The sequence below is a fragment of the Lolium perenne genome, chromosome 6 (assembly GCF_019359855.2).
Source record: "Lolium perenne isolate Kyuss_39 chromosome 6, Kyuss_2.0, whole genome shotgun sequence".
NCBI classification, from domain to species: domain Eukaryota; kingdom Viridiplantae; phylum Streptophyta; class Magnoliopsida; order Poales; family Poaceae; genus Lolium; species Lolium perenne.
Window position 1 is genome coordinate 121,614,247 of NC_067249.2, and position 15,750 is coordinate 121,629,996.

General features: G+C 51.5%; 1 protein-coding gene across 1 annotated transcript; it reads right to left on the bottom strand.

The window, feature by feature from the left end:
• Positions 1 to 1,763: 1,763 nt before the first annotated feature.
• On the bottom strand, positions 1,764 to 14,283 carry LOC139832485 (uncharacterized). The gene is made up of 3 exons (XM_071822261.1): positions 13,164 to 14,283; positions 11,864 to 12,565; positions 1,764 to 2,344 (listed from the first exon to the last, which is right to left on the bottom strand). The coding sequence occupies exons 1-3, from the start codon at positions 14,281 to 14,283 to the stop codon at positions 1,764 to 1,766; spliced, it is 2,403 nt and encodes an 800-aa protein (XP_071678362.1).
• Positions 14,284 to 15,750: the final 1,467 nt, after the last annotated feature.

Genomic DNA, 15,750 nt, shown 5'->3' on the forward strand with positions numbered 1-15,750 from the left:
TGTTTCATTTATTAAAAATCGCACAAAAATCCTAAAAATACAAGGCCAGTGGCATCTGAAAGGTAATTTCATGACGGTTCTAAAGAAATTGGAATCAACTCAATCCGAGTTACCAATTTTATTTGATAAGCAAAACAGTACACTGGTCAGTTTGCAAATTTTAATTTCTAATTAACATATTTTCAAATTAAAGAAAAGGGCGGGAACGCCCTGGGCCGTGCAGTGCTGCGCAGATGGGCCGGCCCAGTGGGGCTCTCCGGTGGCTAGAAAAAAAAGAAAAAGAGAAAAAGGCCGGGGCCCGTGGCGGGCCAGGCAGGCCGACGTGGCCATGCACGCCGACGTGGCCGTGCATGCGCCATGCGCCCGTCAGATCTGGATCCGACGGCCCAGATCTGGCGCAGGCGATCGACGTCCGGGCGCTCGCCGGCGCAGAGGGAGAAAGGGGCGGCGCGACGGCTTACCAGAGGCTGGCGATGGCGAGGCTTGACGCAGGCGGGTTTGCGGCGTGGGTGTGCGGCTCGGGGACGTCCTGGCGAAGCTCGGACGCGTCGACGTCGCCTGGCTTGGCGGCTTTGGCGTCACGGGCGTCGCCGGTGCGTCGTCGGTGCCATCGCTCCGCTGCGGATCTACGAGGCAGGGGCAACGGAGAGGGGTTAGGAGAGGCGAGAGGTGGTGCTGATGTCGAGGGAGAGAAGAGGGAGGCGTCGACGGCGTCGTGGCGGTGACCACCTGCACGTCACCCACGTGGTGACCGTGGTGCGCGCCTCGGCGCGTCTCAGCAGGGGCTCGGCTGCCGCTCGAGCAGCCGAAGGAGTAGCGGGGCAGCCTAACGGCGTAGTGTGAGGGGGAGCTGAAGTGAGAGGACTGGCGGACGGGGGGTTTTATAGGCAGGGGAGGGAGCGGTAGAGGCGTGGGTGGTGGCGTCGGCCAACGGGCGCGCGAGGGCTGGCTTCACTGTCCGGGCCCAGTGTGACGTCGCCCTGAGCCGTCAGCGAGGGGAGGGAAACGAGGAGGCGCGCGGCAGGCGAGGCTGATGGCGTTTCGATCGAGGGGCGCCATCATGCCCTCTGACCCGTCGCGTCGCGCGCGTGCGTATTAGGGGTAGGGTTGGGCGCGGGAGAGGGGGTGCTGGTGGCCTTGGGCCAGAGAAGGGAGAAAGAGAGAGGGCCAGGGTTGGGCCAGGGTAGAGAGATAAGGAGTGGTGGCGTTGGCCACGGCCCAATCCTGAGAAGAAAAGAGAGGGGAGGAAAAAAAGAGAGGGGGAGGCTTCCCCTCTTATCTCTCGGCCAAAACCCTAGAGAGAAAAAGAAAGAGAGAAAGGGGCAGGGGTGAAAAAGAGAGAGACCATGCCAAGTGCATGTGCCCAAGAGAGACAAGGAATCAAGTGCACAATTGTGAAAACACAAAATGACAATAAAAAGGTGATGATGGTGTGGATGGTGCAACCCTAGGTGAATTGGTGGTGGTGTGGATGGTCCTCCCATCCAAGGGTGATGCTTACCACCCCAGGGTTAGGGTTTTTGAGGGGCATAGTGCATTAGAGGTGGTGTCATCCAATTAGGAAGATCAAACCCTAAAATTTTAAAGAGGGTGTAAAAATTAACCTAAAGGTGAGGTGACACTCATAACATACCAAGAAAAGTATTTGAGTTAACCCAAGCAAGAATTCTAGCCTACACTCAATCATAAGTGTTAAATAAAAAATTTGTTGGCTCAAAAAATTTTAACTTGGAGAAATAAGCAGGTTTTGAAAGAATGGAGTGTTACAGACCTTCCCCCCTTAAAAGAATCTCGTCCCGAGATTCCACGGCTAAGAGCTTGAACAGGTGTGGGAATTCTTGTCTCAGATAATCCTCCCGTTCCCATGTGGCTTCATCTTCGGAGTGGTTGCTCCACTGGACCTTGAAGAATTTAATCTTCCTTCGGCGGGTGACCCTAACGGTTTCATCCAGAATACGGATAGGGTTCTCTCGGTAGGTTAAGTCGTGATTGAGGTCGATGGCATGGTAATCAATATCCTTATAAACTTCAGCCTTGTTTGGTGCTTGGAGGCATCTTCGAAGTTGGGAGACATGAAAGACGTCATGGAACTCAGACAAGTCCGGAGGTAATTCAAGCTGGTAAGATACTTCTCCTCTTCGTCCTAGCACCTTGAAAGGACCAATGTACCTAGGCGCAAGCTTGCCCTTAACATGGAAACATTTCATTCCCTTGAGAGGAGTTACTTGGAGATAGGCAAAATCTCCGGCGCAGAAAGTTAACTCTCGACGCTTCGAGTCAGCGTAGCTCTTCTGGCGGGATTGTGCAGCTTTCAGCCGGTCACGAATGAACTGAACTTTCTCCTCTGCTTCCCGAAGTATGTCAGGTCCAAATACTTGACTTTCTCCGGTCTCGGTCCAATTGAGAGGGGTTCTGCATCTTCTCCCATAGAGGGCTTCAAAAGGGGCCATCCGAAGGCTGGCTTGATAACTGTTGTTATAGGAAAACTCTACGAAGGGCAGGCAATCTTCCCATTTAGTTCTTGTTATCACCAGAATTTGACCGAGTTAGAGGTGGGCCGCGATCAAGATGGGCTTGAAGAATATACATGGAAGAATATACGTGAATCGGCCTTATATGCAAAGTTTGGGCTAGTTTGCTCGTGTATCTGTAATATAGTAGGATACGTGTCGGTTAGTTAGAGTTTGGCTCGTGCACGGTGGGGATTATTCCCACGTTAGAAAGTCTACGGACTATAAATATGTATCTAGGGTTTATGAAATAAACAACAATCACGTTCACCACAAACCAATCTAGGCGCATCGCCAACTCCCTTGTCTCGAGGGTTTCTTCCGGGTAAGCATCATGCTGCCTAGATCGCATCTTGCGATCTAGGCAGTACAAGTTTATTCGCTGTTCATGCGTTGCTCGTACTGAAGCCTTTTTTATGGCGAGCAACGTAGTTATCTTAGATGTGTTAGGGTTAGCATTGTTCATCGTATCATATGCTATCGTCGTGCAACCCTTAGACATCTAGCCGCTCTTACGCCTATCTTAGGTGTAAGGGCGGCACCCCGCTTGATCATTATTTAGTAGATCCGATCCGTTATGGTTGCTCCTTGTTCTTCAAGGATTAGTTTAATATCTGCATAGTTAGGCCTTACAAACGGGTTGAAGGATCCAGTGGCGCGTAGGGTGTAGTTTGCTAGCCCTAGACAGGATGTTCCGGAGATCAACCTCGTGTTGGTTTTTAGGCCTTGCCTAGGGTCGGTTTACGAACACCGTGCGAGGCCGCGAGGCTCAATCACGAGTAGGATGTTCCGATTATGTGGTGAAAACCCTAAATCGTAGTAGATCGTTTTAGCTTTATTTTGATCAAGCAGGACCACCATATATTCGTACACCTCGTGCGAATCATGGGTGGATCGGCTCTTTGAGCCGATTCACAGGACAACCTGAGAGCCGATCGAGGCTCGTATTTAATGTTTACGTGTATGCCATGCAGGAAACTAAGCAAGGCATCTCCATCACCTTCCTGACCAGGTATAGGTCAGGTGGCAAGCCCTTGCACCAGCATCGGACGTGCGTGCCGAGTCTTTGCGGGCCGTCGCTCGGAGGGACCAGGGCCAGCCGCAGTCCTGGGAGCCTCCCGGCTCTACTGTGTTGCCCGTCGCTGCTCGCCGGTGGGTTTCTGACCGCAACACATTCTGGCACGCCCGATGGGACCGTCTTCGACATCAACCGCATCGCCATCTACATCTGAGATGGCGGACGGCACCCCAGTCACGTACAAGGATCTGACCGAGGAGCTCAAGAAGAAGTATGACGAGGTCAAAGCGATCCTCGAAGCCGACCTCATCGGCTCTTTTCACAGAACCCGCTCACATGGCATCAGGTGGAAAGGGTTCTCACCTGAAGGCGCGCTCGATGGAGTGGACCTGTCCGCCCCGTCAGAAGAACGCACCAGGTCCCTGCGTCAGGAGATTAACTACATGGTAGCTCACTCGCTGCACCACCATTCTGAGAGCCTGGTGAACACTTTGGAGCGTGTCGCTCTTCGGGTGATCCAGGAAATCATGAGGCATCAGTACTCTCCGTCAGGACAAGCTCTCGGGACTTACCAAGGAGAGATGCCACTCCAGTCCCGTCCACCGCTGCCATTCGCGTTGGCAGCACCAGAAGTGCCGAGTTCACCGGCATACGTCGTCTACAAGATCGGTGGTGACCCTAGTGACTACCAGTTCTTGCATGAGGCGCCGAAGGAGATCCCTCACGGGTACACGTGCACATACGTGCCAGGCTGCGAATCGGGCACTCACAAACCAGATCGCAATGAGGGACCACTGGAACAACATGAGGAACTTCGGGAACGGATCTTGAGAAGCAGACGTGGCTAGCTAAGTATGCCACTCCGACAAACCTCCAGAGCTCAGCTCCTGCAGTTGGCTCAGAGCTGGAAAGGCAAGCATGGCTGGCTAAGTATGCCACTCCGGCGAATCTTCAGAGTTCGACTCCTGCAGCCAGCACCGCGGATCAAATCAGTACCATCCTGAGAGACCAGTTCGGCATGGTGCCGAAGAGGAGGACAATCGGCTATTCCAAGCCGTACCCCAACGAGTACGAGTTGATCCCGCTACCACCCAAATATCGGCTCCCTGATTTCTCCAAGTTTAATGGATCAGATGGTTCCAGCTCCATCGAGCATGTGAGCCGATATTTGGCACAGTGGGCACGATCTCGGCGGATGAGCTGCGGGTGAGGTTCTTTGCACAGTCCCTCACAGGATCGGCTTTCGGGTGGTACACATCGCTGCCACCAGACTCAATCCGGACGTGGAAGCAGTTGGAAGAGCAGTTCCACATGCAGTATCACTCAGAGGCTTCCGAGGCCGGCATTGCCGATCTAGCGCAAGTACGTCAGAAGCGTGGAGAAACTATGGCAGAATACGTCCAGTGCTTCAGACTTGTTAGGAACCGATGTTATTCGGCTCGTGTGACTGAAAAAGAAGCAGTCGAGTTGGCAGTGGTGGGCCTTGCATCACCAATCAAGGATATGGCCTCCCAAGCAGACTACCCTTCAACGGCGCACATGGTTCAGAAGCGTCGTTATATGAACAGCGCCACCCGGACTTGTACCCAGGACAAATTCCAGCTGCGGGTAGACCTGTTGAGGCAGATGAAAGACGCAGGCTCAGCGGGAGAGCAAGACGTACAGTGGCTGAATGGACTCGGGAGGCAACCCCGTGTCTCGCAAATGGGTTAAGCCACCAGGTCCGCCCGGAGGGTTTGATTTTGACGTGACTAAAATCGAGCAAATCTTCGACCTCTTACTCAAGGAGAAGCGGTGAAGATACTCGAAGGCCTCAAAATCCCCACGGTACAGGAGCTGAACGGAAAGCCATACTGCAAATGGCATAACTCGTTCTCCCATACCACCAACGACTGCAGGGTGTGGCGTCAGCAGATCCAAATGGCGATAGAACAAGGACGTCTAATTTTCAACCAGTACGCCATGAAAGTCGACACTCACCCCTTCCCCGCCGTTAACATGGTGGAGTGCACTTACCCTGGAGGGTGCCAGCCAAGTTTCTCGTTCAACATCAACATGGTAGGACTTGGACACCACTCTGGTAAGGACGGAGACGAGGGCAGCTGCTCTCGTAGCAAGGACACAGAGGAAGCCGTTCCACGCGATCGGCTCCGTCACGATGGAAAGCGCTACATCACAGAGGGAGAAGTGAGGAACGTGAGATATCAGCGACCTCTCTCTGATCACCTCCTCAACAAGTATGTGAGTCAATATGACCAACGCCGACGACCCAACGACGATGATGAAAGGGATCGTCTGGCTAGGGACGCCAGGAGACGTCGTCGGCATGATCGCGACGAGGAGAGATATGAGCGCCACGCCAAGGAAAGGTTAAGGGAGCAAGACGATGAGGATAGGCACTGGGACTGTCCCTTCTTCAGACACTGCTGGGATTCAGGAATGAGCCGATTGCCTACAATCGGCAACTGCCCAGAATGTAGACAGAAGAGGAAGGATGCAGCTAACGTGTCCGTGTTCAAACGTCTAGGGCCTCTCCCACCTCGGAACAAGCACGCTGAGTCCCCTCGGGTGGAAGATCTCGAGGATTTGGAAGACGATGATGAAGAAGAAGAAGACAAGTACCACCGGCCAAGGTGGTGCCCTGATGGACTCAGCCGTTCCCAAAAGCGTAGGGTTCAGCGACTGCGTGGCTTGGAGGAAGCCGAAAGGTTATACCTGCACACGCTAAGGAAGGCGCGGCCTGATCTGGCTGCGAAAATTCAGCGAACCCTGGATGAAGAGGGTCGACCACAAAAAATGGAGTGGCGCCCCAAGCAAAGGAAAGCCGATGATGAAACATCGGCTGGCACAAACATGGTGTTCATCCTTCCGACGGAGTTTAGTGCTCCAGGATTAGACGAAGCACCTGTGGCACAACTTGACTGCGGCCCACGGCCGGTTATCTTTGAGAAGCCACGAGAAAGAAGCTACAGACATCTGACGGCCCTGTACTTGCGAGGTTATATCAATGGGCAGCCTGACAACAAGATGCTGGTGGACACCGGAGCGGCAGTCAACATTATGCCATACTCCATGCTACGTCGGTTGGGACGCTCTAGCTCGGATCTGATCAAGACCAACGTGACACTGAGCGATTTCAACGGCCAAGCGTCTGACGCACAAGGTGTTCTGAACGTGGATCTGACCGTAGGAAGGAAAACCATCCCTACGACGTTCTTTATCGTCGACAGCAAGAGCACCTATGCTGTCCTGCTAGGAAGAGATTGGATCCACGCCAACTGTTGCATTCCATCCACGATGCACCAATGCGTAATACAGTGGGATGGAGATGAGGTAGAGGTCGTCCATGCAGATGACTCAGCCGAGATTTCAACGGCTGGCATGAACGCTTGGGAAACAGCAGGCCAAGAGCCACTCTCAGGCATCAATTTGGACGACTGCGAGCGCATCGACGTGACAAAGGATGGGGTTAGGCTGGTCTTATCCACCGGCCTGATCGTGTAGCAAGAACGAACCGATGGGCAAACGTGGCGAGGCCGATCCTTGGGATCGGCCCCAAAGATCTATGGAGGAACATTGCAAAACCTTCATTGAGCGATTCGATCAACGTGGAGGCCGATTCCAGCAATCGGCCAAAATTATCCTCACCACACATTCTGCCTGTGTTCAACGTCGATCTAATGGGCAGCGGTTTTACGTCGGCTGATGAGAGTCAACATTAGTCCTAACGGAGCCGACGTTCAAATACAGTGCCTTGGCTAACTACAGAGCCGATATCCGCAGTTACCTGGCAGATTCGGCTCGGGGGGCACCTAATCAGATGAACATGTGCAGATGAACATGTGCGATACATGTGCAATGAAATATTGGGGGCCGATAGAAAATCGGCCAGTAAAAAAAAATTCTCATGGTATACAGCCGATGCAAGGACATCGACTTTAGAGCTAAGAAACAAAGCCGATGCACAGCCATCGACTCTAGTACAATTACACAGGATCTACCTGCTGCGTGTTCAAGACGCGGATTTTCACCAAATCCAGTTCAGCTGTGAGGCCTTCTGCTTCCTCGAGGGAGTGAACAATGAGAGCTTCCTCAGCCGTAATAAGCCGATTTTGGTGCCTGAACTTTCTCGTCGAGGACTTCCAACCCTTTGCGCCAGTTCAGCAGTACTGTCAGAAGCGTCAGTTTTGGCATACAAGGCAGCCTTCTGTTCTTTAAGCCATTGGTGTTTCGTCTACAATATCGGCTTGCAACGGAAGAAAAGACGATCGATGGGGGCAAGTTTGGCTGACTCTGCATGGTGGCTGTCTCGGAATTACCCGAGTTCAGATCTGTGCATCCTCACCGTTATTCTCGCCTTGACTAAGGCTCGGGGGGCAGCTGGCCTGGTAGATGCTCTGTTTTTAGAAGCCGATTGGAGTGTCATCGGCTGATCCTGCATCATAACCTTCTTCGAAAGCGGTGAGTGCAGTAGATGACTACTGGAGCTGCTGAAAGAGAAGCCGTCATCATCTACAGGGTCAGAACCATTTCTGTTTCTGCGAAAAGATAGAGCAAGGCACTATGTCCGGACAGTAAGGGATAGTTAAGGATCACCTTCAGGCTGGAAACCATAGCGTGGGCATTGGATGGTGCTGCCCATGGATTCATTGCAGTTGCGAACCTGCGCGATCGACATCTGAGGTTCGTATGGCCGTGGGTTGGATCTGTTCAAGTGGCGCTTTGGAGAATTGGGTTTTGCCCTTGCGGACAGACCACAGATTACCATTTGGGTAAACAATAGAGTTGGCTCTGCTCGCGTTTTCATGGCAAGGACCGGTGCGCTGCCATCGGCTCATAATTTGTTGACTTATTTTAGCAATTGGTAAATTTGGTGAAAGGACAGAATCAGCTGAGAAGTTCTTCTTCATAATAAGAGGGGTTTTTTACAAAAGAAGAGCCGATTGCTCAAGAAAGGGAAAACAAAAGAAGAGCCGATTGCTCAGGGGCTACTAGTCCTACTTTACTAGTCCTCGCTGGCCTCGTCGTCGGCATTGCTGCCGTCGGCGCTGCTTCTGGAGAGTTCCTCGTCGCTGCTACCCCAGCCCTCGGCCGGAGCCTCTTCTTCCTCGTCATCATCATCATCCTCGCTGTCCGCCCAAGCGCGGAAGCGCTTTGCCGGTGGATACCCAGCGGAGGAGGAGGAATCATCCTCCTCCTTTTCCTCTTCTTCCTCGTCATCATCATCGTCCTCGCTGTCCGCCCAAGCGCGGAATCGCTTTGCCGGCGGATACCCAGCGGAGGAGGAGGAATTATCCTCCTCCTTTTTCTTTTCTTCCTCTACTTCTTCTTCTTCCTCCTCCCCGTCGGAGGAGGTGGGTTTCGCCCAGGGGTGGAGGTCGTCTTCGCTTTCGCTCTTCAGCTCCCCTTCAATGAGGAACTTGAGGTCGTCTTCCCCATCGGTCAGAGGTAAATCACCATCTGACCCGACGAGTGCTTCAGGTGGGCCATCTGGCACATGATCAAAGTTCCACTCCTGCTCGCTCGAGGAGGAAGACTGGAGGGAGAGGCCTGAGGAGGTGGAGGAAGAGGATGACATTGCTGCAGGGGAAGAGGGTTTTTTAGGTGCCGATAGCCGGAACAGAGCAAGGGGATGAAGTGGCGAACCATGCGGCGCAGTTAAATAAAGGAGATATAGTGGAGATTCAATGCCACAGCAGTTTCCGAGGAGGTGGTGCCCAAGAAAAAAAAACTGCCAGGTCACGCGGAGAAGTTGAGAAGGCAGGGCATCATGATGAAGGATGCTGCGACGGTTCTGCCACGACATGACCCGACGAAGAAAAAGTAGAGTGATTTTGGAATTATCAATTCCAAAACCAGGGGGGCATGTGTTATCACCAGAATTTGACCGAGTTAGAGGTGGGCCGCGATCAAGATGGGCTTGAAGAATATACATGGAAGAATATACGTGAATCGGCCTTATATGCAAAGTTTGGGCTAGTTTGCCCGTGTATCTGTAATATAGTAGGATACGTGTCGGTTAGTTAGAGTTTGGCTCGTGCACGGTGGGGATTATTCCCACGTTAGAAAGTCTACGGACTATAAATATGTATCTAGGGTTTATGAAATAAACAACAATCACGTTCACCACAAACCAATCTAGGCGCATCTCCAACTCCCTTGTCTCGAGGGTTTCTTCCGGGTAAGCATCATGCTGCCTAGATCGCATCGATCTAGGCAGTCCAAGTTTATTCACTGTTCATGCGTTGCTCGTACTGAAGCCTTTTTGATGGCGAGCAACGTAGTTATCTTAGATGTGTTAGGGTTAGCATTGTTCATCGTATCATATGCTATCGTCGTGCAACCCTTAGACATCTAGCCGCTCTTATGCCTATCTTAGGTGTAAGGGCGGCACCCCGCTTGATCATTATTTAGTAGATCCGATCCGTTATGGTTGCTCCTTGTTCTTCAAGGATTAGTTTAATATCTGCATAGTTAGGCCTTACAAACGGGTTGAAGGATCCAGTGGCGCGTAGGGTGTAGTTTGCTAGCCCTAGACAGGATGTTCCGGGGATCAACCTCGTGTTGGTTTTTAGGCCTTGCCTAGGGTCGGTTTACGAACACCGTGCGTGGCCGCGAGGCTCAATCACGAGTAGGATGTTCCGATTATGTGGTGAAAACCCTAAATCGTAGTAGATCGTTTTAGCTTTATTTTGATCAAGAGGACCACCATATATTCGTACACCTCGTGCGAATCATGGGTGGATCGGCTCTTTGAGCCGATTCACAGGACAACCTGAGAGCCGATCGAGGCTCGTATTTAATGTTTACGTGTATGCCATGCAGGAAACTAAGCAAGGCATCTCCATCACCTTCCTGACCAGGTATAGGTCAGGTGGCACGCCCTTGCACCAGCATCGGACGTGCGTGCCGAGTCTTTGCGGGCCGTCGCTCGGAGGGACCAGGGCCAGCCGCAGTCCTGGGAGCCTCCCGGCTCTACTGTGTTGCCCGTCGCTGCTCGCCGGTGGGTTTCTGACCGCAACAGTTCCGTAAGCGAGAACGCAGGCTCGGAGCATGTCCTCGAGGATTTGATTTACCCTCTCGGTCTGTCCTCCGGTTTGGGGATGATAGGCGGTACTGAACGATAATTTGGTGCCCAAAGCCTCGTGAAGCTTGTGCCAGAAACGAGATGTGAACTGGGTGCCTCGATCTGACACGATAACCTTGGGAACACCGTGAAGGCTAACTATACGGGAGATGTAGAGATCGGCTAACGCTCTCCCGTGATCGGTGGTCTTGACAGGCAGGAAGTGAGCAACTTTGGTGAGACGATCCACTATCACCCAGATAGAATCATGTCCTCGGTTAGATCTGGGAAGTCCGGTGATAAAGTCCATACCCACTTCTTCCCATTTCCACACGGGTATCTTCAAGGGTTGCAATAATCCAGCCGGGCGTTGGTGCTCAGCTTTAACTTTCTGGCAGACGTCACATCGAGCAATAAAGAAGGAAATATCCCGCTTCATCCCATGCCACCAAAAAGTGTCTTTTAGATCTTGGTACATCTTAGATCCTCCAGGGTGAATAGAGTAAGGAGTATTATGGGCCTCCTCCATTATAAGGTTCTTCAATTCAGGGATATTGGGTACGCAAAGGCGTCCATTGTACCACAGTACCCCGTTGGGGTCTGTCGAAAATCCTTCTAGCTTTTTCCTGCTCATGCGGCGTTTGATCCCTTCGATACTCTTATGCCCAACTTGGGCTTCCTTGATCTGATCTCGAAGGGTGGGTTTGGCTTCCATGGCAGCAAGGAATCCATGGCTAACCAATTCTAATCCGAATTCCTCGAATTCTTGATACAGCATAGGTTGCTCGACTTTTAAACGGGAGTTAAGGGAACATGGTTCTCGGCTGAGGGCGTCGGCAACAACATTAGCTTTTCCGGGGTGGTAATGGATACTAAGGTCATAATCCTTGATGAGCTCTATCCATCTCCTCTGTCGCATGTTCAACTCTCTCTGGGTGAAGATATACTGAAGGCTTTTGTGATCGGTGTAAATATCACACCTATTTCCTATGAGATAGTGGCGCCAAGTCTTGAGAGCGTGAACCACGGCTGCTAATTCCAAGTCATGGGTGGGGTAATTGGCTTCGTGTGGTTTCAGCTGTCGAGAGAGATAAGAGATTACTTTTCCTTCTTGCATTAAGACACTTCCAAGACCAATTTTGGAAGCATCACAATAGATCACAAAATCCTTGGTGACGTCGGGCATGGTCAAGATGGGGGATGATACAAGTCGCCTTTTTAGTTCTTGAAAACTTTCTTCACATTTCTCCGTCCATTCAAACTTCTTACCCTTTTTAAGCAGAAGGGTCATTGGCTTGGCAATGCTTGAGAATCCTTCAACGAACTTGCGGTAGTACCCCGCCAATCCGAGGAAAGACCTCACTTCCGTAACATTTTTAGGTGGTTGTCGGTCCACAATAGACTTGATCAGAGAGGGATCAACAGAGAGTCCTCCAGCAGACAAGACGTGTCCAAGAAATCCAACTTCCTTGAGCCAAAACTGACATTTACTAAACTTTGCATAAAGTTGGTGTTGCCGAAGGGTACCCAAGACTAGTCGCAGGTGCTCCTCATGTTCTTCCTCAGTTTTTGAGTAGACCAAGATGTCATCGATGAACACTACCACAAATTTGTCTAGGTATTCCATGAAGACCTTGTTCATGGGGTTCATGAAGTAGGCAGGGGCATTGGTGAGTCCAAACGACATTACGGTGTACTCATACAATCCGTAACGGGTGGTGAAAGCAGTCTTGGGAATGTCGGATTCTCGTACTTTGAGTTGTTGGTACCCGGTGCGAAGGTCAATTTTGGAGAAAACCTTTGCTCCGTTCATCTGATCGAATAAATCATCGATCTTAGGCAGAGGGTACTTATTTTTCATGGTTACTTCATTAAGTCTCCGATAGTCCACACACAAGCGAATGGTTCCATCTCTCTTGTCCACGAAGATCACAGGCGATCCCCATGGTGATGCACTTGGCCTGATCAGACCTTTGGCCAAGAGATCATCCAACTGTCGCTTCAACTCAATCAATTCTTGGGGGTTCATACGATAAGGTCTCTGGGCTATGGGGCAGTTCCTGGGAGTAGTTCTATGATGAACTCAATGTCTCGGTCAGGGGGCATACCGGGCAATTCTTCTGGGAAAACATCGGGGTATTCGCAGACAACAGGAACTTGTTCGAGGTTGGGTCCAGAGATACTTTTCTTGTAGAAGGCTTTGGATGAGTGTATAGTAGCGGTGTATTTTACTGGTAGGCCTTGATCATTGGTTAAGGTAATAGATTTTTGGACGCAGTCAATGTGTCCCTTATACTTGGTCATCCAGTTCATTCCAAGGATTACTTCTAACCCTTGAGCTCCTAAAACAATAAGATCAGATAGGAAGGGTACTCCTTGTATGACTATGGGAACGTTTAGACAAGACATCCGGGCTTTAGCGGTGGATCCCGGAATTTGAACTAACATGAGGCGTCTCATGGCGGTTGGTTTCATCCCACTTTTCTTAACGAAGGTTCGGTAACGAAAGAATGAGATGCGCCGGAATCAAAAAGGACTCGGGCAGGAGTGGAGTTGACTAGAAACGTACCCATCACGATATCCGGAGCTTCCTCCGCCTCTTCAGCGCTGGCATGGTTCAGATGTCCATGGGCGGCATTGGCCTGCTTCTTGACCACGGGCTTCTTTCCTGACGCAGTCCTAGCTTGAGCTTGAGGGGGCCTTGGGGCATTGGCGCGTTGAGGTGTCCTCATCTTGGTGGGACACTCACGAGAGAAGTGTCCAGGCTTCCCACAAGCAAAACACCCATTGCCTTGAGGGCGAGCTGGCGGATTGGGGCGGGGGTTGGTGTTGAATCCTCCAGAACGGGGCTGCGGAGCTGAACGATTTGGGGCATAGTTGTTGGAGCGATAAGCTGGTGCTGGCGAAGTGTTCCTCTGGGGTGGGTTGGTGGGTCTTGATGGGGGCGGATTGCGGTACTTGGGGTTGCTGGGTCCACCCTGTTGCTGTAGCATCTTGCGCTTTCTGGTCTCAATGGCAGCTTTGCGCTTAGATTCCACCATAATGGCTGCATCCACTAGCGCCTCCAGATCAGGGTATGGTACAGCCACAAGAATACTCTGGATCTCCTCATGCAGGCCGTTCATGAAACGGTCACGCTTCTTCTCATCGGTGTCTGTGTCTTGAGGGGCGTACCTTGCTAAGGTGTTAAACTTGTCAAGGTAGTCCACCACATTGGAGTTGTTCTGCTTCAGGTTGAAGAATTCATCCCTCTTCATCTTGATTAACCCAGTTGGAATGTGAGCCTTGCGGAACTTGGCAGTGAACTCTTCCCAGTTAATGACATGATCAGGAGCTTGCATGGCCTTGACGTTCTCCCACCATGCTCGTGCCGGTCCAGCGAGGAAGTGAGTGGCGAGGAGAACTTTCTCATTGTCTCCTACAGCAGCGACTTCCAAATTGTTTTCAATGGTGCGGAGCCAATCGTCTGCGTCGAGGGGAGCGGCACACTTGGAGAACACGGGTGGGTTGGTGTTCTGAAAATCCCGAAGGCGTGATCTTGGCGCTTCTTCGCCGTGTCCTTCTCCTTCTTCATTGTTGCGGTTTCCCGCGGCGGCTTGAGCGATTTGCCGAAGTGCGGCAATGTTAGCTTCACTCTCCTGGCGGGCACGCTGGCGATCCTCCATCAAGAGGCGTAGGATCTGAGCCATGTTGGGATCCGGCGGTGGTGGTGGTGTGTTTCCGGAAGTGGAACCTCCATGGCGAGTTTCAACCATCTGAGGAGGTACAAAGGATAGCCATGGTCATGAGACGACGGGAAAGAGGGATGTTCGAAGTTCAAGTACTTTGCCAAGGGGAAGGATCATGCATGCATAAAAAAAGAAATTTAGAAAAAGAGTAACAAAACATAACAACACGAATAGCAACATCAAACACCATCGTTGGTTCTACCCAAAAGCATCAAGTTCACATCCATAAAGGTCACATATGGACCAATTCAAAGTACGCCATACATAAGGGGCATCCTATCATAAACAAGTCGCGAGTGCACGCCTAGAAGTCATCAAGTGGTGCGGAAGGGCCATCAAACGGAGGCTCCTCGGGATCATCCTCATCCTCAGTAGTAGCCTCCACGGTGCGAAGAGGTGCGGGTTCTTCGGCTGCGTCATTGATGAAGGCGCGGTCATCTTCATCCTCGTCGTCAAGCCCATCAAGTCCTTCCTCCTCCATGTAATCCTCATCGTCGCTAATAAGAGCGGTGTGCTCCTTGCGGATATCTTCGCCGTCGTCCTGAGTTTCCTCGAGCTTCTCCTCGGCTTCGCGGAGGGCAGCCTTGAGGTGCATAACCTTGACCTTAAGCATGTAGTTGGACTCGCGGGTACGAAGGGTCTTCTTCTGTTGGCGGCGATGCTTGAGCTTGGCCAACTTCAAATCCATCTTGAGCCCCTCCATCTCATGCTTCAACACCTCGTTCTCCATCCTGTTGGAGTCAAGGCTGAGCTGAGTCTTGAACAACAAGTTCTCCAACTGGCACACTTGGCGCCCAAGGGGACAATAGTAGGGGATCATAGTGGGAACCCCTTCCTCATTGCGGCGTCCCAAGAAGGCGTGAGGAAGTCCCATGGCCTCCAACTCGACACGGTGGTGGAAGACAAGGCGGGAGAGGGCTGCTTAAAGCACCCTCACAAGTCCATCCTCCCACGTGCGGTCAAAGACCTGGACCTCAATCTCCTCAAGTTGCTTCACGTGAGAGCCGCGAAGTGCGCATACCACCATCCAGGACATCTCGCCGTCCTTGGTGCTCTCCATCTGTCCACCCTTCACTTCGGGTGCCAGGCGTCCAACGGCCTGTGACACCTCGACGAGGGCGGTCTCAAACAGGTAGGGGGGCTTCTTGAAGCCAAGCTGGATACTCTCAGTGAACATCGGTGGATCCATCTACACAAAATTTTTAAGTTCAATTAGCATCATGATCAAGGTGTGCAAAATTTTACGTGCGTAATGTAAACATTAAAGATTAATGCAAGTAAAACTTAATCTAAAAGAAAATAGGGGAGAGACTAGGCATTATTTCAGCAAATAGTCATCTCGTTTTAGATATAGAAAATAGTTTGGTTCTAACTTCGCGTCCATGCTAACTAGGGCTTCCTAAGGTCAGGATGGCTCTGATACCAGCT

Bases quoted from the DNA above. Each gene is read 5' to 3' on its own strand.
- LOC139832485 (XM_071822261.1), bottom strand. From the start codon at position 14,283: ATGGCTCAGATCCTACGCCTCTTGATGGAGGATCGCCAGCGTGCCCGC. The intron at 12,566-13,163 runs GTACGTTTCTAG...TCTTGGCCAAAG, and splicing joins AGCTCCGGATATCGTGATGG to GTCTGATCAGGCCAAGTGCA. The intron at 2,345-11,863 runs GTAAGAAGTTTG...TTCGGGAAGCAG, and splicing joins GACCCTTCTGCTTAAAAAGG to AGGAGAAAGTTCAGTTCATT.